Source organism: Crinia signifera, chromosome 7 (assembly GCF_055691185.1).
Source record: "Crinia signifera chromosome 7, ASM5569118v1, whole genome shotgun sequence".
NCBI lineage: Eukaryota > Metazoa > Chordata > Amphibia > Anura > Myobatrachidae > Crinia > Crinia signifera.
The window spans coordinates 192,995,457-193,019,445 of record NC_139223.1 but is presented as its reverse complement, the minus strand read 5'-3'; the positions used below and the strand labels follow the sequence as shown (position 1 = coordinate 193,019,445).

Here is a 23,989-nt window from a genome sequence, read left to right as displayed (position 1 = left end):
ACACACAGCTCATTGCCGTGCGCACGCCACAAGACCCGCCCCTGGCCACCCACTGCCGTCTCCACATACCCGGCAAATCAAGACATTGCCATGCGCCAGCCGCTGCCCGCACACTGCCATGCTCCAGAGGAAGACCCGTCCCCCCACACCCACCAGGATCTACAGAGCCGCACACTACATTGCCGTGCGCCCGCCACTGCCACCTTAATTACACCGCAAGCCGCCCATAGATGACGCAGAGCAGCACTTTCCCGGACCCACGGACTGCTGCTGACCACCACTGCACAAGACTGTAAGTACTATGCCATCCACCCCATACCACTACACACTTCAGGGTGCCTATTTGGCCTCTGTGGGCCATTTAACATTGTTTCCTATGGAAAAATCGGGTCAATTGAGCCATTGAACAGGGAAATCGGGTCAATTGAGACATTTAACATTGTTCCCTATGGGAAATCGCACCCGATTTTTTATTGCATGCGATGCCCGCGATTTTTTACTAACGATGCCCACGATCAAAATCGTGGGCGCCGTTCTAAGTAAAGAGTACCCCAGACACTTTGGGTGAGATTTAATGGGATGAGAGATTCAGAAAGTGAGAGATTTGGTGAGAAATCTCCAGGGTTTTTTTAAAGCGTCAATCATTTACAATTCAAAATCCAACTGGTTTTGCAGTGTAAAGGATTGCCGCTTTAAAAAAAACTGGAGATTTCTCACCAAATCTCTCACTTTCTGAATCTCTCATCCTATTAAATCTCACCCTATATCACTTCACCGAGCTTAATAAATCTGCCCCTGAGTCTGTTGCCGGCTGGGCAGCCAGTTATCACCATGTTGTATGATGGTGGCCCAGTTGGAAGCCTTGAGCTGTAGTTCCATCTGCCCCATTTTTAATCTGACCCCCAAACAGTGGTCTGCACAGCTTCATCAATGCTGGGGCAATGGGCACTATCTACATACAGTAGGTTTTCTGTATTTCAGCATGATTACTTCAGTGTTCCCTGGAAAGTGCTGCATTATATGAAGAGGCAAACTGTATTAAACAAATCAAAAACGTGTTATACATTATATGTACAGTAATATAACAATATAATTGTCTATTCCATTATCACAAGAGAGAGGTACGTTTATAGCACAGTATTCCATGATTTCCATCGCCACTGACTGGTACAGCTATTCCATCCTCTGCGTCATCATTAAATGGCCCTGTAATCCGTTATCGATGAGTAGAACCGGCATGGTACATTATTACATCGTCAATGAATGATAGCGCTTTGCACTATCTGTGATGTTCTTCAGTCTTTTTTGTCCTGTCAGTAATGGAGTAAAATCCCAATTCAATTCATTCCTGTGAGTTAAGCTCAATAAGACGACCAGCAAACACAGCTGATGTCCCAATGACACAAACGATCATGAAGCCCCCGAGGAGGACGTGGTCCAGCACCATTGCTACAAATTTCCATTCTTCTGAAGCCTGCAGAAATGAAATGATGTACTGTACATTAGATCAGTAATATCTATCCAGGATGATTAGAAATAATACTGTATACTGTTATCTAGCTGGGCAAATAACAGCGTTGTTTATAGAAAGTGCTATTTTATAGTCTGGTTTAAATGTTTAAATTAATTGTATTTTTTTAAATTCAAAAATGGTCTACATCGAATGTTGAACGCTGTCAATGTACTTATTTGAAAGTGGCTCATCGTTGGAACTGCTACTAGCGCTAGGGCTATTGAGCAGTCCCCTGGTAGACTAGAATGATTTATAGTTTATTTCCCCTGTGTAACAATTCCAGGTGGAGCTGGAAAAGATACCCCAGGTAATGTATTACTGTAGTTGTTATTGTGTAACATACAGCTCTTTTTGTTGAGTATAGATCTATATAACTCTAGTGCCTCTATTACATATTGGTACATACTAGTAGTGGCTGTAGTCTCCCGCCACCTTACAAATAAGGTGTTTTTTCATATTTATCATACAATAATAATGTAGCTGTAAATCTGGGATATATGCTATTTTACCTTATTGGATTCCTGGTCGGATTTCATGGTCTCTGCAATATACTTGACTCCTTCTATAGCACTCTTCACATCAGGATTCTTTAAGATCGGGGACTGGTAGGTTACGGCGGCAGGACCTAATTTCCCAGAAATCTCTGATATATCGATGTCTTCTGCAAAAATCTTCTGCCCTTGTTTCTCTTGCGAGGGGCGTTTCATTGTAGAGAAGAACATCAAGTTTGGGATGGTGTCAATAAATATCTATATAAATGAAATTCAAATATTATTTCGGCATCAGTATGTGAAAACCAACATGGCGCAATGTAATGGAAACTTACAAGAGAATGAGATTTGGCCAGCGGGCACCTGCCCTTGTTTTCAGTAATTGAATTTTCAACATACTAATTATAGAGATTTAGGGGTGTATTCAATCCCAGCCGCTATTTGCAATGGGGGAAATAGCAGGGACTGCCTATTCAATGCTGTCTTTCCCGACATCATTGAAGAGTCAGATTGGCATAACGGGCCTGATTTTAAAAGCAGTCGGCCCTGTTTTGTCAATTTTGGCTATGAATTGTTGTGATCGTGGGCGAATCTTTACAATTCACGGCCGTTTACGTGGACACGCCCCCTTTTCATCCAATTGGCAGACAGGACATTGAATCACACCTGGCTATCTTCGGTCGAACAAAATGAAAACGGGCCTGAGTCACGGCTGGCAGGCCGGATTGACAGTCGTGACCCGTAATTGAATACCCCCTTAGGGATAAATTTTCTAATATGAGAGTTCTATTAACGATGGGATGTTGCCCATAGCAACTAGTCAGATTCTACTTACTTAGTATCTTCTAGAAGATAATAGATAGAATCTGATAGGTTGGTATGGGCAACATCCCATGTGATGATTTGCCAAGGGATGCGGTCAGTGGCCTAACAATAGCCCCACAGACCCCGCAGCGGCGGGGAGGTGCTGAGTAAAGTGTGGGTGCCGGGGGTCTGCGGGGCTATTGCTTCACCGCTGCCTGCCTTACCCCTGTTGCAGCTTGCCGCCGCCTCTGTAAATAAGACACGCAGATCTCTGCGGTCCCAGCGCTTCTCCTGGCTCGGCTCCTGTCCTGCTGCTATTAAAATCTCCCTCATAAAATGTCCGCCCCCTTATAGCAGACCGTTTTTTTGGATGCTAGAGAATGCGGTCACAAGTCTACAAGCATTAGGTGGACAGTCACTATGTCATGGCCATTATGTCGACATAAGCATTAAATCAGCATGAAAGATCGAAATGGCTTTTTCATGGGTTTTTTTATTTTTTTTTAAATGTGGTTTTTCCTAATTTACTATCCAGCCTCAAAAACTGCAAAGATTCGCCTATCTGTATTCAATCACAGACATTGTTTTCCCCCCATTTTTTAGTACATTTTCGCCCATGCCATTTAACTTTTTTTTTTTTGAGGGGGGAGGGGTGCATTGGCAAAAATGGCCGCACATTCGCCAAAATCATGTGGATTTGTGTCAAATTCGACAATCCATATTTTTTTTACCAATGCTGGATTTTTCGCCCAGGTGAAAAATTGGCATGAGGATTAAATTGGGTGAGTTGAATTCACCCTAAAACGATCAAAAAATTGCAGATTTTTCTCCGGGCCAAAATATTGAATTGAACAAGTGGGTTATGGAATTAATAAACATAACTTTACAAAATCTGCATATGAACAAATGTAAATGATTTATTTAATGCATTCACTGTATGGAAATGTATACTGTATTGAAATAAATCAATACAATAATGGACAGGAAGGGTCGAGAGGTGGCTTATTTGGTACTCTTTACTTAGAAGGGCGCCCATCATGGCCATCTCGGGCATTGAATGCACTAAAAAATCGGGTGAGATGCGACCGACGAGATGCCCGTGATTTCCCATAGGGAACAATGTTAAATGTCTCAATTGACCAGATTTTCCTGTTCAATGCCTCAATTGACCAGATTTTTCCATAGGAAACAATGTTAAATGGGCCACAGAGGCCAAATAGGCACCCTAAAGTGTGAAATGGCCCCCACAATTGTTAACGCCACCCCACGATCAACGTGAACCCGAAGCGTGGCGAGCGCAGCGAGCCCGCGAGGGGCGGCGGTACGCATCCTACGACCTTTTCATACCCCCACTATCCACGTCGGCGTGGAGTTGAGAATAGAAAGTGTGGCGAGCACAGCGAGCCACCGAGCCCGAAGCGTGGCGAGCGCAGCGAGCCCCGCGAGGGGACGCGGATACCTTCACAGGTATCCGCGTCCCCTCGCGGGCTTCACAGCTGTCCGCGTCCCCTCACGGGGCTCGCTAAGCTCGCCACGCTTCGGGCTCGGTGGCTCGCCACACTTTCTATTCTCAACTCCACGCCGACATGGATAGTGGGGGTATGAAAAGGTCGTAAGACGCGTACCGCCGCCCCTCGCGGGCTCGCTGCGCTCGCCACGCTTCGGGTTCACGTTAATCGTGGGGTGGCGTTAACAATTGTGGGGGCCATTTCACACTTCAGGGTGCCTATTTGGCCTCTGTGGGCCATTTAACATTGTTTCCTATGGAAAAATCGGGTCAATTGAGGCATTGAACAGGAAAATCTGGTCAATTGAGACATTTAACATTGTTCCCTATGGGAAATCACGGGCATCTCGTCGGTCGCATCTCACCCGATTTTTTAGTGCATTCAATGCCCGAGATTTTTTACTAACGATGCCCACGATCAAAATCGTGGGCGCCGTTCTAAGTAAAGAGTACCGCTTATTTTGCCTAGTTGTTCTCACTTGCGAGTCTGACAATAAAAGTCAGAAGGTACTGAAGTCGCATATTAAAGCTGAATATTGGTTGAAGAAGGTGACAGAAAAGTCTTAGAGCCAGATGTATGAAGCTTCAAAAAGTGATAAAGTGAAGAGTGATAAACAATCAGCCAATCAGCTCCTACCTGTCATTGTTTTAATCCAGCCTGTAATAACATGACAGATGGGAGCTGATTGGCTGGTTGCTTATCACTCTCCACTTTATCACTCTTTGAAGCTTAATGCATCTGGTCCTTAATAGTGGGAAGAGAAGTGCTGCAGAGAGAGAAGATTGTGGAATAAAGACAATCGGACATGTGTTAATGGTACAGTGAGATCCAGTGGCGCACGCAGGGGGGGGGGTTCTGAGTACCCAGAAACCACCCTCCCAGGAGTCTAAGGACCCTAGGCTGAAAGCTGAGGGTCCCCTCTTTTCATAGGTACAATAATTTTAAAAATTGACCCTTGGGAACCGGAGATATCTGACTTCAAATCAGTGGTCCCCATCCAAGCCTGTTAATTGCTATTCCAAGTCAGATATTTCAGGTTCTGTCTTACTTAGAACAAAGAATTTTGTGTGTACCCAGCGCTGGACTGAGTGAGCTGCTGGTCTATTGCAATGGGTTAACGCCCAAACCCAAATACATACAGAGCAAACAGAAAAAATTTAGCAATAGACTAGCGCTGTATAGAAACCAAATAAAGTGTATCTGGGATATGATGTATAAGAGTCCCCGCTTCAGAAATCTTCCTGGTGCTATAAGAGCTTTGACTTACAATTTAATTCTAGCAGGTGTTCACATAAGAGTTTCTTTATAAGACTTCAAGGTAGCGGAGAAGTGGCAGGAAATATCAGCATGAAATCGACTTACATTTAGGTTCTGTCTCGCGTGCATAAAAAGGTTTCTTTACCAGCAGACTCCAGGTGACAGGTAAAACGCAGGTTTATTCATACAAAGACATCCATATAAATCCAAACGATAAGACAAGGTTAAAAAAGTTCATGGAAGCAGGTAGTGGCGAGAGTAGACGATCGGCGGCGGCTGTTCCCTCAGTGACTGGCGTGCTGCAGACTGCGCCGGCAGAGTGGCTCCGTGTGTTGCCGCTTGAGAGGTCAGACTCGCTAATGCTGCTGGACGCTGGCGGCTAGATCATCAACGCGTTTCGGATATTGTATATCCTTTTTCAAGATGTGCCGCTGTCGGGGCCGGGAGGTGCTTTTAAGGAGGTCCTGTCCAATCACGTAATTTCAGGAAAAACCTCACGTATTTGACCTAGCCCGGCTTTAGACATTTAAAATACGTTTCTATCTAAAAATCTTTGCAGTATGCTTAAAATACATTTTTGAAAGACTTTTAAAATACATTTAAATAATCTTCAATAAAAAGTTTACACAATAAAAAATAAAAATGACATGATTATAACAAAAACATGATTATAAAAAACGGGAAGATAAACAATTAGCACAATAAAATGGCATATACATAGCAGCACTTATAATTGCACATATAATTGTAATCTGACTGGTATTTAACTCATATGAAGCCGGACATTTGTGAGGGGAAGAGAACACAAAAAGGAACATGGTTAATATTATACAAAATAACACCATATCCCACCTCATTGTAATTCATGTGAGCCATTTATATTCATAATCTGCATTTTGAACACCATGATCCCTAATATGAATTACAATGAGGTGGGAGGTGGGATATGGTGTTATTTTGTATAATATTAACCATGTTCCTTTTTGTGTTCTCTTCCCCTCACAAATGTCCGGCTTCATATGAGTTAAATACCAGTCAGATTACAATTATATGTGCAATTATAAGTGCTGCTATGTATATGCCATTTTATTGTGCTAATTGTTTATCTTCCCGTTTTTTATAATCATGTTTTTGTTATAATCATGTCATTTTTATTTTTTATTGTGTAAACTTTTTATTGAAGATTATTTAAATGTATTTTAAAAGTCTTTCAAAAATGTATTTTAAGCATACTGCAAAGCATTTTAGATAGAAACGTATTTTAAATGTCTAAAGCCGGGCTAGGTCAAATACGTGAGGTTTTTCCTGAAATTACGTGATTGGACAGGACCTCCTTAAAAGCACCTCCCGGCCCCGACAGCGGCACATCTTGAAAAAGGATATACAATATCCGAAACGCGTTGATGATCTAGCCGCCAGCGTCCAGCAGCATTAGCGAGTCTGACCTCTCAAGCGGCAACACACGGAGCCCCTCTGCCGGCGCAGTCTGCAGCACGCCAGTCACTGAGGGAACAGCCGCCGCCGATCGTCCACTCTCGCCACTACCTGCTTCCATGAACTTTTTTAACCTTGTCTTATCGTTTGGATTTATATGGATGTCTTTGTATGAATAAACCTGCGTTTTACCTGTCACCTGGAGTCTGCTGGTAAAGAAACCTTTTTATGCACGCGAGACAGAACCTAAATGTAAGTCGATTTCATGCTGATATTTCCTGCCACTTCTCCGCTACCTTGAAGTCTTATAAAGAAACTCTTATGTGAACACCTGCTAGAATTAAATTGTAAGTCAAAGCTCTTATAGCACCAGGAAGATTTCTGAAGCGGGGACTCTTATACATCATATACCAGATACACTTTATTTGGTTTCTATACAGCGCTAGTCTATTGCTAAATTTTTTCTGTTTGCTCTGTCTTACTTAGAGTTTTTCTGAGGATATGTTCCAAAAGCTGAGACTCTCCCCCTTTGATGGATACTAGCAGCTTGTCTCTACTGTTCCCAGAACCAGAGAAATCAGCCTTCAAGCAGCTGGTTACTGCTCCAGCTCCACACACCTGGTATGTAGTTTTATATGCTCATTCGCAGATTGCTCTGCCTCCTGAACTCTGATCCCTTAGTCCCCAATACTATTTGGTAGGTGGGATTCTCTAGTTTTTGATTCCATTAAAATTTAAGAAATCTATTTCTGGGAACTGGAGATATCTGCAGTAAAACAAGCTGTCCTCCCATGAGAAAATTATGAATAATAACCCCACTCCACTATACACCCCTCCTCTGCATATTAAACAATCCTCTACCACCCTGGAAGTTATGTATCAGGGCCCCTTCATTCAGCCCAATGCCCCCTTCTCTCACCCCATCTCCCACCATCTGTGCAGTAAAGGGGTAATCAGTGGAAATTACTGATCCAGGCCCTACATGCTGAGCGGTTGATATAATACCCCCTACCACCCGCGGGACATCAAAGCTTCCCCCACCCCTACCGCTGGAGGATCGGTAGGGGCCCCAATACACTGCTATGCCCAGAGGTCTACACGGTACTTGTGTATTTTGGCGGCGCCCATCGCATGCCATAAGGCATACGATGGTATACGATGCAACGCGATATCGCGCGATGCTGTACAATGTCATACAATTTTTAAATTGTATGACATTGTACATGGCATACAATGCCATACAATGCGATGCAACGCGATTAAGCATTGTATAAGCACCCTAATAGGTGCTTACAATGTGAAATGTACCCCCACGCCACCCCCCCACTATAAACGTGAACCCGAAGCGTGGCGAGGGGCGGCGGTACGCGTCCTCCGACCTTTTCATACCCCCACTATCCACGTCGGCGTGGAGTTGAGAATAGAAAGTGTGGCGAGCGCAGCGAGCCCCGCGAGGGGACGCGGATACCTGTGAAGCCCGCGAGGGGACTCCGATACCTGTGAAGGTATCCGCGTCCCCTCGTGGGGCTCGCTGGACTCGCCACGCTTCGGGCTCGGTGGCTCGCTGCGCTCGCCACACTTTCTATTCTCAACTCCACGCCGACGTGGATAGTAGGGGTATAAAAAGGTCGGAGGACGCGCACCGCCGCCCCTCGCGGGCTCACTGCGCTCGCCACGCTTCGGGTTCACGTTTATAGTGGGGGGGTGGCGTGGGGGTGCATTTCACATTGTAAGCACCCATTAGGGTGCTTAAAAGCACCCTTTATGGTGCTTATACGATCTTTCATCGCATAGGGGGCAAAAATCGTGTCGCATCGCATCGCATGCCATCCGATGCATGCCATGCGATGCAACGCGATATAAACATTGCGCGATGCACATCGGGGGCGCCGCTATAATACAGAAGTACCGTCTACACTGCTGTTGACGCCCCTGTATGTATATATATATATATATGTGTGTGTGTGTATATATATATATATATATATATATATATATATATACATATGTAAATATATATATTTTTATTATTATTTATATACATTTGGTCTATCTATAATACTTTATCTGACCCGGCATATACTGGGTCACCTAAGTGTCCATCTCCATGCTTTGCTCCGCCCCTCTGGAAACCCCCTTCTGAAAATCCTGCGTTTGCCCCTGAGATCGGTGATGGATAGATCTGCACCCCTGTTGTGAAACTACAAGTCCCATAATTCCTTTCCACAGTTTTTCTATTAGTGAATGCTAAAACTATGGCAGGGCATCATGCTGGGATGTGTAGTTGGAGGGCCACAGTTTGGACATGCCTAAACTAAGGGCAGTAAGAGATGATAGTGATTAGAGAACATAGGAACAGATTTACAAAGCCTGGTGAAATGATAAAAAAGAAGGTGGGTACGCACCAGCCAATCAGCTCCTTACTGTAAAGTTCATGCCGGGTTTATGAAAATGACAGTTAGGGGCTGATTAGCATCACCTTCCACTTTATCGCTTCACCATACTTATAATAATAACATTGCCCCTCACTGTAAACGAGATAAGAGAAGCCGGATTGTTTAGCTAAGGCAAGGGTAGCAATTGGTGTGCAGTGAAAACCAGGATACGGTCATCGGGTCTACAGCAAGTTGGTCGACAATCATTAGGTCGACACCATTAGGTCGACATGGTTCTAGGTCGACATGGGTCAAGGTCGACACAAGCATTAGGTTGACAGTGTCTAGGTTAAAAGGTGGACTGGGTTTTTCACTGTTTTTTTGAGCCGACATGTGTCGACAAGCGATATTTCATGCCCTACCATCCACTAGTGCGTGGTGGGAGAATAAAACCGTGCCTGAAGAATCGCGAACGATGTGAGGGGATGCGGTGCACTGGAAACTGTGTCCATGTCGACTGTGTCAACAATCAGGTTAAAAAAAAACAGTGAAAAACCTCACTGACCTGTCAACCTAGACCCATGTCGACCTTGTCCCATGTTGACCTAGACCCATGTCGACCTTGTCCCATGTCGACCTAGAACGGTGTCGACCAACTTGCTGTAGACCCAACGATCCCAACCCATGAAAACCTTTGTAGTGCAGGAAATCTGCAGAACTGCATGATATCCTCCAAAGATGATCACCAGATCCAAAGCATCTTTGTAGGTTTCATGTTTGTTTCCCAAAGCTGCAGAGGGTGACAGGAGAGCGTGAAGGCGTGGTTGGGGTATTTGGTGTATGGTGAATGCAAGTATCTGTATGGTTTCGGTGTAGAGTCACAAGTTGGGACAGGTGGAAACAATAAATGACTGCTCTGCAGATCGCTGAACTCACCTTCCTCACCCAGGGCGGCATTGTGTGAGTACTTGGGGATCGATGATGAGTGTTAATTACTATGACTGTAATAATGATAGATGCTATGACTAACACCATTGTAAATAACATGTATTTTCCAATCAGCGGCACGGCACTGGAAGTCGAAGGGATCAACTCCACAATAACCAGAAGAAACACAGTCAGGGACAGCAGGACAGAGATACTTAGCGTCATTTTCTCTCCTACAGGATATGGGAAGAAGACAAGAGGAAAAGCAATGTCATAATATGTGAGAATTGCAGGGTTGCCGACTTTATTATTTATCAGCAGCCGCTCAGGGGGTGGGGCTTAAGCGTGACATCACAAAGCCCCGCCCCATGATGTTAAACCAGCGAATTCACGGATCTCCGTGAAGGGGGCGGGGCTAAAATGACACGATTGTTTCATTTTAGCTCCGCCCCCTCCTCTGAGACCCGAGGATTGCGGCATTTTAATGCCGCGATCCGGGAGACTCCCGGAGACTCCCGGAAATTCCGGGAGGGTCGGCAACCCTGGAGTATTGTTGATACTTGTGTTATCAATTATGAAATATCTGTTTTAAAAAGAGACATCAGGTTGGACAAAGCTCTCATCTATACTAATAATATAATGCATCAGTGAGCTGAATACATGTACAAACAGCATGGACACAAGTGGGAGCATAACTACACAGTGGCCCTTATTCTGGTTCACTCGCAAAGGCAAATTCCTTCTCAAATGGACATAACCATGTGCACTGCTTGTGGGGCAGATGTAACATGTGCAGAGAGAGTTAGACAATCCTAAAATCCTAAACCTGAGGTACATGATACCTGAATCAGTGGGCAGATAGAACACTAAACCGGTCAGGAAGGAGAAGAGCAGACAGGGAATTATGACGTTCACAATGAAGTAAAGGGAGAGGCGCTGTAAGACAAAGTGATAGGTGATGTCTAAGTATGGGACGTCAGGACAGCATGTGTAGGTAACCCAGTGCTTCCAGCAGCGATAGTCCTTCATCAACCACTCTCCACTCTCCATGAAGTTACTGAGATCTGGACGTTCGCTCTCCTGAAATAAATCAACGTGTTTAGGTTACAATGAACTCTTTAGGAAATGCATTCCCAATTTTACTACCTTCATAAATAGCCCCTTTATTCCTGGACATGGCAACTTTTTCATCCACTTTTTAAGTATTTAACCTGGGTACACATTAGACGATGTGTGTCCAGTCCAACATCACTGCCAATGGGACCTGGCATTAAAAACCAATGGCTGGTCTGATGGGGGTGAGTCACGTGACATGCTGTCATCGCTAGTGACTTTCCCATTGGCCCTGCTGCAGTATTTTTTGGTTCTTCGTTCCACTGCCAAAGAACATTTCCTCCAGGAGAAAGGATAGAATCGCCCAGCCATGTTGGATGTAGGGGCCCAACTGGTAAGTATTTTGAATATGATTTAACTATGGAACTCCGCATACAATGGAGATTATTTTTTCATTTTGGACCCGCTAAATACTTCTATTGTTTTTACCGTTTATAATTTTAAAAAATATGTCTTACGGGGTTTATAACTACTAAATTGCCGTCATAGGTCCAAGTGCCGAGCTTCATGCTGCAGTTCTGCTGATCGAATGGAAAATACGTGACTATGATTTCGCAGTAGCTTTTAAATATAGCTGGAGGCATCCATAAAATTTTCCCGGTGTAATCCAGAAGTACTTTAGTATCCTTGACAATGGTGAAGTCACCATCTGCACTATAACGAAATAAATATATTAAAGAAACTGAGTAGTTAAGATCATCTCATTATGCAAACATTTAAGGGGTTCATTCACAATCACTTGTGGGCTCATTACACACGTGCAAACACTAATTTCCTCATGTATTAAATAATGGGCCTGTTCATTACTTCTCAATGATCTGCTCCTTACTATTAGAGGAGTAAATACAAGTTCAGCTGGCCCACTGGTGTATCGAGGAAATCCCTGATAGTTTCCATTGCCTGAGGGCCCCACCTCCTCATCTAAGGGTCAGTAATGCTGCTTTCACACCGCAAAACCTGCTTAGACCAGGTATTTAAAAAGTTTTTTAAAACGGGTATGAGCAAGTGTAACCCCTTTCACACCGCATGTAAATACCTGGTCTAAAGCAGGTTTGCGGTGTGAGAGCTATACAGTGAAACTGGTACTTCTGGGCAGCTCCCTCCCCCCAAGTACCTCTTGTTCCTGTCGGGCAGGCCGGAGTAGCAGGGCAGGGCCACCTCCGACTGGGGTGACAGGGAACTGGGGTCCCATGGAGTGCAGGTGATGGGGAGTGGGGGCTCCCCCTGTCAGGCATTGTCTGTAGCCTGGCTTAGGTGGGGCAGGAGGGGGCAACTTGGAGCTCTTGAACCCCTGGTGCTCCTTGATCCATTTGGCCATGCTGCCGGCGCATTGTTGCCCCGTGCTGGACGCTGGCGGGGGTCTCTCCCTGTTACTGAGGCTGCTGCGAGGGGGATCTGTCTGTGCACTTCTCGCAGAGTCCATTGGCTGCTGCTGGGCACCGCAAGCTGGAGCCGATGAGTGTCCGCTCAGCAGCATGAGAGACACAGGGCAGAGCCGGGGAGAAGCAGCCAAACACTCAGGAACTAGAGGAAGCGTGATGAGCAGCTGATGCCATCTGTATGAATGAGCACGCACGGGAGGGGGAAGAGCAGCAGCCAGCCTGTCCGGAAGATAGAAGGCTATGTGCCCGAACCCCACAGCCCGGATCCTACCTGGGCAGTGCAGCGCAGGGAATAATCGTGCTGGGGGTACTAGTACTACTAGTTCCCATCAGCTGTAGGGACCCCGCCACTGATCTAACATACACTGCAGGGACCCCCTGCCCCCAGCGCAATCATTCCCTTCCTGCGCTGGGGGGGAAGCCAATAGTGGTCTGCTCATTAGATATGCACAGAGCGGACCACTATTGGCTGGGTCCTAAATACCGTTTTAGACCAGATTTTGGTGCCAAAATACCAGGTCTGAAACGGGTAGGACCCTCCATTTTAACCATTTTGCAAAAACTGCTTTTTTAAAAATGGTAAAGTGGTTCTGCACCTTTCAGACCGCACAGATTACCATTTTAAAACGGTTAAAAATTGGCAAAATAACGTTTTTTAAGTGTGTTCTGAAAGGGGCATAACTATTGTAGGCAGGGCCGGCGCCACCACTAGGCAGCTCTAGGCATTTGCCTAGGGTGCCGGCACGTGGAGGGCGGCAGTTCGCCCCTCACCCCCAGCGAACTGTGTAAAAAACTTGCAGCCCCGGCGTCCCTGCAGTGCTGGGGCGGTCAGGGGTGTCCGTGCCGTAGGTGTACCTGCGGCGCCGTCATGTGTATAAAGCTGGATAGAAAATAACTAGCGATATGCGCGCGGCGGCGCGGGAAGCGCTAGTTATTTTCTATTCACTGCAGGGACCCCGCCGGCCGCAGCCAGCTTTATACACATGACGGCGCCGCAGGTACCCCTACGGCACGGACACCCCTGACCGCCCCAGCACTGCAGGGACGCCGGGGCCGCAAGTTTTTTCCACAGGTACCCCCCCCTCCCTCCGGCACCGGGGCGCCCCCACCTCGACTCGCCTGGGGCGCTCCGGTGTCTTGCACCGGCCCTGATTGTAGGAGGAGCAGAATCAAAGATTAACTTGGGTGCTTGGTTTATTTCTATGGAATCTACATTCAAATTAACTCTTCTGCCTATGAAAGTGGGTGGTGGTGGTGGGTGGTGCTGATACAGTGCTACTGCCTTCATTATAAATGGGTTATACTCCTACTCCTCACTAAAGGTTGTCCAAGTCCCTCTGTGGTAACTGGGTACACTGGAGGTTGGCCTTCCCCTTAAGCTTGGGCCCCTACCAGTGCATTCCTTGGTGGGCCCTTCATGCAACAGTCCAACATTGGATGCATCTAGCATTTATGTCAAGTAAAGCCCTCGGTAACTGATCAAATATATTTTAAAAGGAAGGCAATAAATAATTCTGAAGTCTGTCCAGCAGATACAGATGAGCTCACCAGAATGTCCCTGCTGGCGGCGAGGGACTCCATTAGACAGTCAGACCCTGCCCGTCTCCGCTTCAGGCATCGCCAGTCCCCGCAAGCATTAGAGGGACTCCATCTGTACTTGCCTAATCTTCTGGTATGTCCAGGAGGGTCCTAAAAATCGGGTGGCGCCTTCGAACCCCCGGAAAGTTGGGTAAGTATCCCACTTTTCCCCAGAGGTCCTCACCTCCACCCTCCCCCAGTTGCTTTTTTCGCCACTGTATAGTGGGGGGGGCCACGATGATACAATAATGATGCCAGGCCCATCTTCCCACCGGCCATGTGGTACAAGCTCTCTCTGAAATCCAGCTGTGGCCATGGGCATAACTACCACATGTGCAGGGAGTGCAGCTCTATTGGGCCCACTGCTGAAAGGGGCCCACCTTCCCCTTTCCACATGAGCTATATATATTATTTTTCACCATAGAGTGGTACATAGGGGCCTCCACAAACCTTTGCTGTGTGGTCCACAAATATCTAGTTACACCACTGGTTGTGGCCTATAAACAACATATCAATCATATTCTTCATAATATTAGAATAATGTAGGACAAGTACAATTCGCATAATTTCACATTGATATATTATGGGCTAACATACTTGTTGTAAAGAACAAAATCCGGGCGCCAAATATCGCTGGAAGGAATGCGAATTTTCTGTATTCCACCATAATTTGCTGGGTCCCATTTTAGGTTCACATCCACCCATTGCTAAACAAGTGACAGATAATAAGAACAAAATACAGTCAAAGTTACTTATTTCAATCAATTTTAATTGAAAAGGATAAACTAATATGTGCACAGTACTATATATCTCATTTCTTTGGATATTTAATAACAAGACCCAGTGGTAGATTTATGAATGCTTCTAAAACAGACAAGTGATGCTGTTGCCCATAGCAACAATCATATTTTGTCTCTCATATACTAGAATGCAATATATAAATGATATACACAATCTGTTTGGTTGCTTTAGGCAACACCACCAGTTAATGTGCAGCAGCAACACCCCTAGTTCCCTCTAGTTCAGTAGTTCCCAAACTATGGGGGGTGATTCTGGTGGTTTGCAAAAGCAAACTCCTTCTTTAATGGACAGAACCATGCTGCACTGCAGGTGGGGCAGATGTAACATGTAGAGAGAGAGAGAGTTACTTTTGGGTGGGGTGTGTTCAAACTGAAATCTATATTGCAGTGTAAGAATAAAGCAGCCAGAATTTACTCTGCACATAAACAAAATACCTCACCCAAAGGTAACTCTCTGCACATGTTACATCAGCCCCACCTGCAAATATAGATATTTGGCTATTTTTGAAGCATCTGTCTAGATCGCTGAGAAATTAAGCACATATTGCGCAGCGTATACACCCCATGGCGATGCGTGGTCTCCCAGACCCCCCTCTTTCCTGTATGTCTCCCCCTCCCCCCCCCCCCCGTCTCCTCTTTTTCACTCCCTTCTCTCTCTTGCCACCTTACCTCCCTCCCTTTCTCTCTCTTTCTCTCCTCTTTCTCTCCTCCTCCTCTCTCTCGCTCTCTCTCTCCCTCCTCCTGGAGGTTTTTCTGGTTGGTGCGTAAATTTCCGAATTCTTTCGGAGCGGACCGCACGCCACGCTGTGCAGACATCGTACGAAGAAACGCCCACCGGTCCTCCGCATTCGGACGGACTCACTCTTTAAGAAGAGGGCGTGTTTACGGACGACATCCAAACCTTGCGTGTGCGGTGGACACACACATATTCTGCACGGTCTTACAGCGTCAGAACGGACGGGAACCTGACCGTACGCACCGATGCGGTGTATTTCCGCAAAACATACTACTATCATCGGAACTGATACATCACACACATCACATACTTATGCAATTAGGCTACCTCATTAAAAAGGGATTGTTTTTAATGGTTATCTATTATTGTTCGAATTGATCATTAAACACATTACTACCACTTTAGATTAACCCTTACATCATGCAAAGTTCCAAACATTCTTTCTTGCCCCTTTACGCCCATGTGTTATGTATGCATGTATCATAAATTATTCTTTAAATGCAAACACACACATACACACCAACACACTATCTACATCTTTACATTACCCTTCACCCAGCCGTGCTTTCAGCATATATTTCTGTGTTTAGTAATGGTCCATTTAGGCTGCAATGGTTCCAATTGAAGCAATGAAAAGAGTGTAATTAATGAGTAATGAGTAGAGGAGTGGATTGTATTGTGTTCAGCTGACTGTGGTTCAGGTGCGGTCGTACTAATTGGGCGATCCGAATGCCTAGCGCATGACCGAGTGGTGTCCACAAAGTGAAACTTGCTTATGAAGACCGCATATTTCCTGGCTGTTGGTTCGTTTGCAGTCAGTGTTCTATCCGAATGCACGCCTACCAGAATTAGTGCACTCCCTCGTGTACGCCCATGTTTACGCCCAGTTTAGCCCACTATGAAACTACACCCCTGTGTACTTCCGAATGATGCCCATATTATGCCCATATTTCACAAGTGAATGCGGTGCACATTTCTGTACGGTATTAGTGAGAACGAGTACGGAGACCGTGCGTGGCACATGCGCATAGCGTTGCCCACGCATGCGCAGACGGCTAAAAAACGCCATCCGAAAGAATTCGGAAATTAACGCATCGACCAGAATAAGGCCCCCTGTTATGTTCATATGTTTGTAAATCCAGTCATAAGGACACAGAGACATGTGAGTTCACCGCTGTGCTGTTTTATTCCATCCAACTCCAGACACAATGGGGGAAATTTACTAAAGGAAATTTGTAAAAAAAATAGGTGTATTTGTATCCAGAAATACACTTATTTTTGACATGTACTATCTTGAAAATACGGCAATTCGTAGTCGTATTGATGTGCTATCAATACGAATACGAATTGCCGTATTTTCGGTATTAGTAAATGTCAAAAATAAGTGTATTTCTGGATACAAATACACCTATTTCTTACAAATTTCCTTTAGTAAATTTTCCCCAATGCCTCAGGACCACCCACTTCCCAGCATTTCCCTGGTCCTAGGGACCATCAACGAAGATTCGGGCTTACACATATTAGTAAGGGAGTGTCTACAAATATTAGGCATTCTAATACACTAACATCACACCTCCCTCTCTTTCTTCTCCCCCTCTCTCTCTCCTCCCCCTCTTCTCATCTCTCTCTCTCCTCCCCCCTCTCTCTCTCTCCTCCCCTCCTCTCTCTCCTCCACCCTCTCTTTCTCCTCCCTTTGTCTCCCTCCTGGAGTTGTCTCTCCCAGACTCTCTCCCTCCCTAACATTCTCTCTCACTCTTGCTCAGTGGCGGATTCAGGGGGGGGGGGGGGCACCGGAGCACGTGCCCCCCCTGTAATTTCATTTTGTAGCTGAGGGCCAGGGCTTTCCAATGAGCCAAGCCTCGTGTCTCTAGCCCCCCGGGAACCAGAGATATCGCCTGGCAAAGCTGTAACGTTTTTTCCCCATAGGATAATATGGGACCCGTCAATTCCGACCCCCACCCAGTTCCGATGGCTGCCAGTTTCCCCCCTGGCATCATAGAAGCTTGTGATTGATCTCATTCAATTCCAAATCGCTGGGCCTTCAATATGATATCAGGCTGGTCCATATCGGTCAATCGGTTCCAGAGATATTGCATGTAAACCTGTATTTTTTTTTTTTGAAATGTAATTTCATGGCTGTTCATGTTTTTGGAGGGCAGATTACTCTGAAACCAAACGTCCCAGTTTCACTGGACCAAAATCATTCAAAGCCCACTCAAAAGTTCTTCAATATGATACTTGTCTCATGTAAATGGGTCAGTTGGTTCCGAAAATATAGCCAATTAAATTAGATAACTGGTTAAAGGGGGGGAGGGGTGGTTTTCTCTCCCCCTCACACCAGAAAATACAGGGACTAGGCTGGTGTAAAAGGGGTCTTAATGGGAATGCATTTTCTGGTGTGAAAGGGGTATTATTTCAAATAGCCGGGACCTGCAGTGCTCTGAATACAGCCAGGCTCTGCCACGTTCAGTGGCTATCACTTCTCCCCTGCAGCGGCTGTCCCCCATTTACTGCGAGCATGTATTCCCTCTTGGCAATGAGCATGTAATCCCACATGGCAACGAGCATGGAACCTCTGGCAATGAGCATGGAACCCTTGGCAATGAGCATGTAGATAAGCAGCACTTATGTAGCATAATTTTTAATAGGAATGGACATAATGGCGTGTAACTTAATGTGTCATGGACATTATGGTGTAAATGTTTAATGCGCGCCTTTGGTGGACAATGTCCCTGTTTATGAAGCGTATTGTGAATTTTGGCTTAATCTGTGTGGCATTATGTGAATTTTGTCTTAATCCCTGTGGCATTATGTGAATTTTGTCTCAATCCGTGTGGCATTATGTGAATTTTGGCTCAATCCATTTGGCATCATGTGTAAGGGGCAGGTATAATGCCAATAAGTTCTAGTTACGCCCCTGGCTCCTATCTGTCATTCGTCTAATCCAGCCTGTAACATGACTGACTGGCTGATTGGTTGGCTGTTTATCACTCTCCATTTTAACACTTTTTGAAGCTTGATATATCTGGCCTCTGCCACCTCTGACAGGAGGCTGTTCCACTTATCTACTACTCTTTCTGTGAAGTCATTTTTTTCTTAAATTTCTCCTGAACCTGCCTCTCTCCAGTGTCAGCATGTCCTTGTGTTCTAATACTTCTCTACCTGTGATTCAGATACCTGCAAGCTGCTGCGGGCTGTTTCTGTAGGATAATTCTGTTTTCACAGACTGCAGGCAGACTCAGCCATCAATAGTTAAAGCGCAGAAGCCAGCAGAACGGGTCATGTGCTTAAATGAACGGGTCCTGTGCTTAACTGAATCTACCCCACTCTCATTTCTTTAAAAATAAAATAAAAAGATATAGTAGGAAAATGTTAGTTGCATTTTCTATTTTGGGACATAAATCCAAAACGTAAAAAAGATTAAAAACAAACCTGTTTTAGACGAACATTTGTTGATACAATCTGATTTACTTCATCCTTTAAAAACATTTAAAAAAAAACAATATTATATAATGAAAAGCCAATAGGTCACCTTGTTTAGTAAATGATTGGATTAATTAGCCATACCACATTAATAAGCTGAATTAGCTGCAGTCCGACTGTTACCACAACTTTATCACTGAATGTCTCAACCGGACGAACAACTTTGTTGTAGTTTTCAAACAGGTCTCTAATCAGACGCGTTTCATCCTCATAGGAGAGCACATTTCCAGCTGCAGGGATAGAAAATATTTAGAAACAGTATATTTATTACCAGTTTTATATATATAGCGCACACATATTCTGCAGCGCTTTACAGAGAATATTTGAACATTCGCATCAATCCCTGCCCCAGCGGAGCTTACAATCTATATTCCCTACCACATGTACACGATTACAGACATTCTAGGGTTAATTTTGTGGGGAGCCAATTAACTTAACAGTATATTTTTGGATTGTGGGAGGAAACCGGAGTACCCGGAGGAAACCCACGCAAGCACAGGGAGAATATACAAACTCTGCACAGTTAGGGCCATGGTGTTGGTATAATAGGGGTGGGAACATGTCAACATGCAGTTTTAAGGAATATTTGAATAGCCCAATTTGTCCTCCACAGTTAAGGATTTAAAAAATTTATAAAACATGCCACATCAGAGGGTACTTTCACCTGTTTTTGGGTAAGTACAAGTATATAAGAAGACTAAGGAACTTTTATTGCCCTTCTCCATCTATTATTATTTATAATGTCCATGTCGACCTTTTGACTGTCGACCTAGACACTGTCGACCTAATGCTTGTGTCAACCTAATTACCTGTCGACCTTGCCCCATGTCGACCTAGAACCATGTTGACCTTTCCCCATGTCGACCCAGTGGTGTCGACCTAATGCTTGTCAACCAACATGCTGTAGACCAGGCATGTCCAACGTTGGCCCTCCAGATGTTTTGAAACTACACATCCCAGCATGCTTTGCAATAGTTTTAGCATTCTCTAATAGCAAAACTGTGGCAAAGCATGCTGGGATGTGTAGTTTCACAACATCTGGAGGGCCAACGTTGGACATGCCTGCTGTAGACAAAACGATCCCAACCCTTCCATGGACTGCCATCAATTACTGCTGTGTATGTGACTATTTTTCTAATCATCAAATAGTTTCATTGGGATCACCATCTTCCAAACAAGCATGTGTCCAACTCTGTAGGTGCAGGGATGGTCACCAACCCCCCACATAAAAAAAAAATCCCTTAATCTTTTATTATAAGTTATTGACAGATAGCTCCTATAGAGAAATGATCTTAAACATCTACCATCATGGTTTCTTGTCCTCTAATCTCCATTATGGGACTCTCAGATATTGTGGATATTGTGGATATTGTGGACTTTCACAGAGAAGATCAATAAAATTATAAATTATAGAATATGTGAATTAAAAAAAAGTGTGATTAAACACTTTTCTTTGCATTCACATATTCTATATAATGTTTTTTCAAAGTAATCTTCTCTATTTTTTTTTATAATAAATTAAATAAAAGTTACGTTTCAAAATTGCTGAAATATTTACATTAGAGTGCATTATAAAAATCTCATCTTCTTTGTTTTTTGGATAACTGTTGCTTTACCCGTATACTGTAGCTGCTAACTGTGTGCCTAGGCACCCTGGGGTACCTTGTGACTCTTGCATGGGTGCCACAGGGGGATGCGGTCATTTGGTCTACAGCATGATGGTCGACAGTCATTAGGTCGACACCATTAGGTCAACATTGAAACAGGTCAACATGGGTCTAGGTCGACATGGGAAAAGGTGGACAGTGTCTAGGTCAAAAGGTAATTAGTTCGACAGATCATTAGTGGACAGTGTCTAGGTCGACAGTCAAAATGTCGACATGGGGGTTTTCGCTGTTTTTGGAGCTGACATGTGCTGACAGGCGGTATTTCATGCCCTACCATCCACTAGGCGAGGTGGGAGAATAAAATAGTGTGCCGAGCATAAAAAGGCACCGTACCCGACGCATGGCGAGTGCAGCGAGCCATGCGAGGGGATGCGGTGCACTTTAAACTGTGTCCATGTCGACTGTGTTGACATTCAGGTAAAAAAAACAGTGAAAAACCCCATGTCGACCTTTTTATTGTTGACCTAGACATTGTCGAACGAATGACCTGTCGAACTAACGACCTTTCGACCTATAACTATGTCGACATTTTCCCATGTCGATCTAGACCCATGCCGACCTAATGGTGTCGACCTAATGACTGTCGACCATCATGCTGTAGACCAAATGATCCCAACCCGCCACAGGTTGGTGGTCCAGAACCAAATTATTTGTGGTCATAGAGATAGGTAATACCAATGCTAGTAGCTGCCAATAAAATAACACATAACTGACACTGAGGGGGAAATTTACTAAGCTACAATCCTAAAAAATAGGTGTTTCGTATACAAAAATACACCTATTTTTTAAGAATTCATATAATGGGGTTTACTATCCCGAAAATACGTAAATTCGTATAGGAATGTATACACCATCGACAGAATACGAATAGGAATCACCAATTAAAAAGAATGAGGATTCATAATTTATTAAACCGCTAAATAGCGGTAAATGGCCGCTAATTGCCAGCCAAATATGCCAGGAAAATACACATTTTCCAGGCATGTGAGATGCACGCGCATCCCAGTCCCTATTGCCGGCGCTCGCCAGAGAAGGGGATCTGGCGGGCGCCCGGCAAGGATGAAGAGGGCTACATCTGTAAATGCATAAATAAAAGGCAGGTACATAAAACCTTATTGAAATAGAAGCACCTACATGTAAGTTTTGCAGTGTCCACATTAGTTTGGCAAAATAAATAGACACCTAGAAAATGGTGCTGAAAACATTCCAATTGCATCTCTTATCTGACAATTGTACACATCGTTGTAGCTGGAAATAGTCCGACATTTCCGGGAGCAGTCCCAGTTGTTAATATGTCTTAACGGAAATTTCTGCCATGAAAATGACTTTTTATTTTGCAATTTGGGTCAACTGTTCCTTTTATCCTGTATTGCATATTAAATTCCATTTCCCCTGTATGTTCTTATTCTTTGGGCTTTGTCGGTTACAATTTTCTTTAAAGATGAACATTTAAAATGTTACCATGTGATAATGTATATTATAGTACACAAAGACCTGCCGTATATAATGTGGATAAAATACATACGCCAGCCGGCAGCGCATTTTCACTGGGAATTTTTTAGAAATCGTAAATTATAAATTTGATCCACTGTCCGGCTGCCAAGGGAGAATATTCTAAGTATAATAAATAAATACCCACAATAGCACAACATGTAAAGTATTTCCCAATGTGACACTGACTATTGTCTGACACACAAGCTATAATGGAGATTGTCAGCCTGAGATCAGTATATATAAACTATACTTACATTAGTTTCTAGTTGTAACCTATGCAATATACTGTATGAAGTCAATCAACATATTACACATTATAATTGATCGATTGTAAAAAAAAAAAAAAGAACAGACATACAGTATACAGTCCATTATAATGGATGATCAATTGTTTCTAAAAGAACAAACAACAGAACAGGCGTACAGTATTATACATTATAATGGTGTAATCAGGTATCTCAGATAAATAGTGTATAAAATAGAAAATAATCAATGTACCTGACTGTAAGAGGAAAATAAGGCATGGAATAATCAAATCCATTTCCTTCCTCTTCTCCCAGCTCTGTTACGCTTTGGTTTGAAGCCGGGAATGATGAAATTTCAGACTCTTGAAACTTGTCTGGAGTGTGGTGGGACTGACCAGCTTCCGGTCCCAGAGGTTGGAATCTAGTGGGCTATTATTGCTCCGCACCTGTTCACTGGGACAGCTGAGCTTCTCGGAGCTCGTACACATCATTCAGCAGTCATTTCTCTTGCAAATCATGGCTTCAAGTACTGTTGCAAGAGTTTAAAGCTCACTCATATATACTATACCTGCTCTGGAACAGCAGCATTGGAATGCATTCTATTGTATTACAGGTTGAGTAACTCTTATCCGAAATGCTCGGTACCACAAAGATTTTGGATAAGGGATTTTTTCGGATTTTGGAATATATTTTTTTTTCATACTCACCTCATCCCCTGGTGGTCCCCCGATGTCCTATACACTGTGTTCCACAGTGGCCTTCAGGATCTTTTTCAGCGGGATCTCCGGCCCCAACGGTGCATTGCGCGAGTGCGCTGGTGACAACACTGGCGCGCCCGCGCAATGCACCCCTGGGACCGAAGATGCCGCTGAAGAGGATCTCGAAGGCCGCCGTGGACATCGGGACAAGGTAAGTATATAAAAATTGCGGGGGGGGGGGGGGGGGGTTGGCGGATAACAAAAAAACTCGGAAATATCTAGAAAATCCACGGTTTTCTGAATATTTCAGTTTTTGGAATACATGGATAAGGGAGACCCGACCTCTACTATTGTCTTTTTTTATATGGTGCTACATGATTTCTGCAGCACCTCACAAAGTACATAAACAACTGCGCAATACACTTCAAGACAATATATGATAAGTACATGGTATGTAACCCATGCTGCATCAGCGGATAGGGCA

The 23,989-nt window shown here is 44.4% G+C and overlaps 1 protein-coding gene across 1 annotated transcript; it reads right to left on the bottom strand.

Moving 5' to 3' along the window:
- Positions 1 to 1,342: 1,342 nt before the first annotated feature.
- Positions 1,343 to 23,103, bottom strand: LOC146019690 (acetylcholine receptor subunit alpha-1-B). The gene is made up of 9 exons (XM_083152169.1): positions 23,061 to 23,103; positions 19,486 to 19,631; positions 19,351 to 19,395; positions 14,980 to 15,089; positions 11,881 to 12,076; positions 11,152 to 11,389; positions 10,319 to 10,542; positions 2,023 to 2,262; positions 1,343 to 1,474 (listed from the first exon to the last, which is right to left on the bottom strand). Exons 1-9 carry the CDS (start codon positions 23,101 to 23,103, stop codon positions 1,343 to 1,345), a joined length of 1,374 nt encoding a protein of 457 aa, XP_083008295.1.
- Between the last annotated feature and the right edge of the window lie 886 nt (positions 23,104 to 23,989).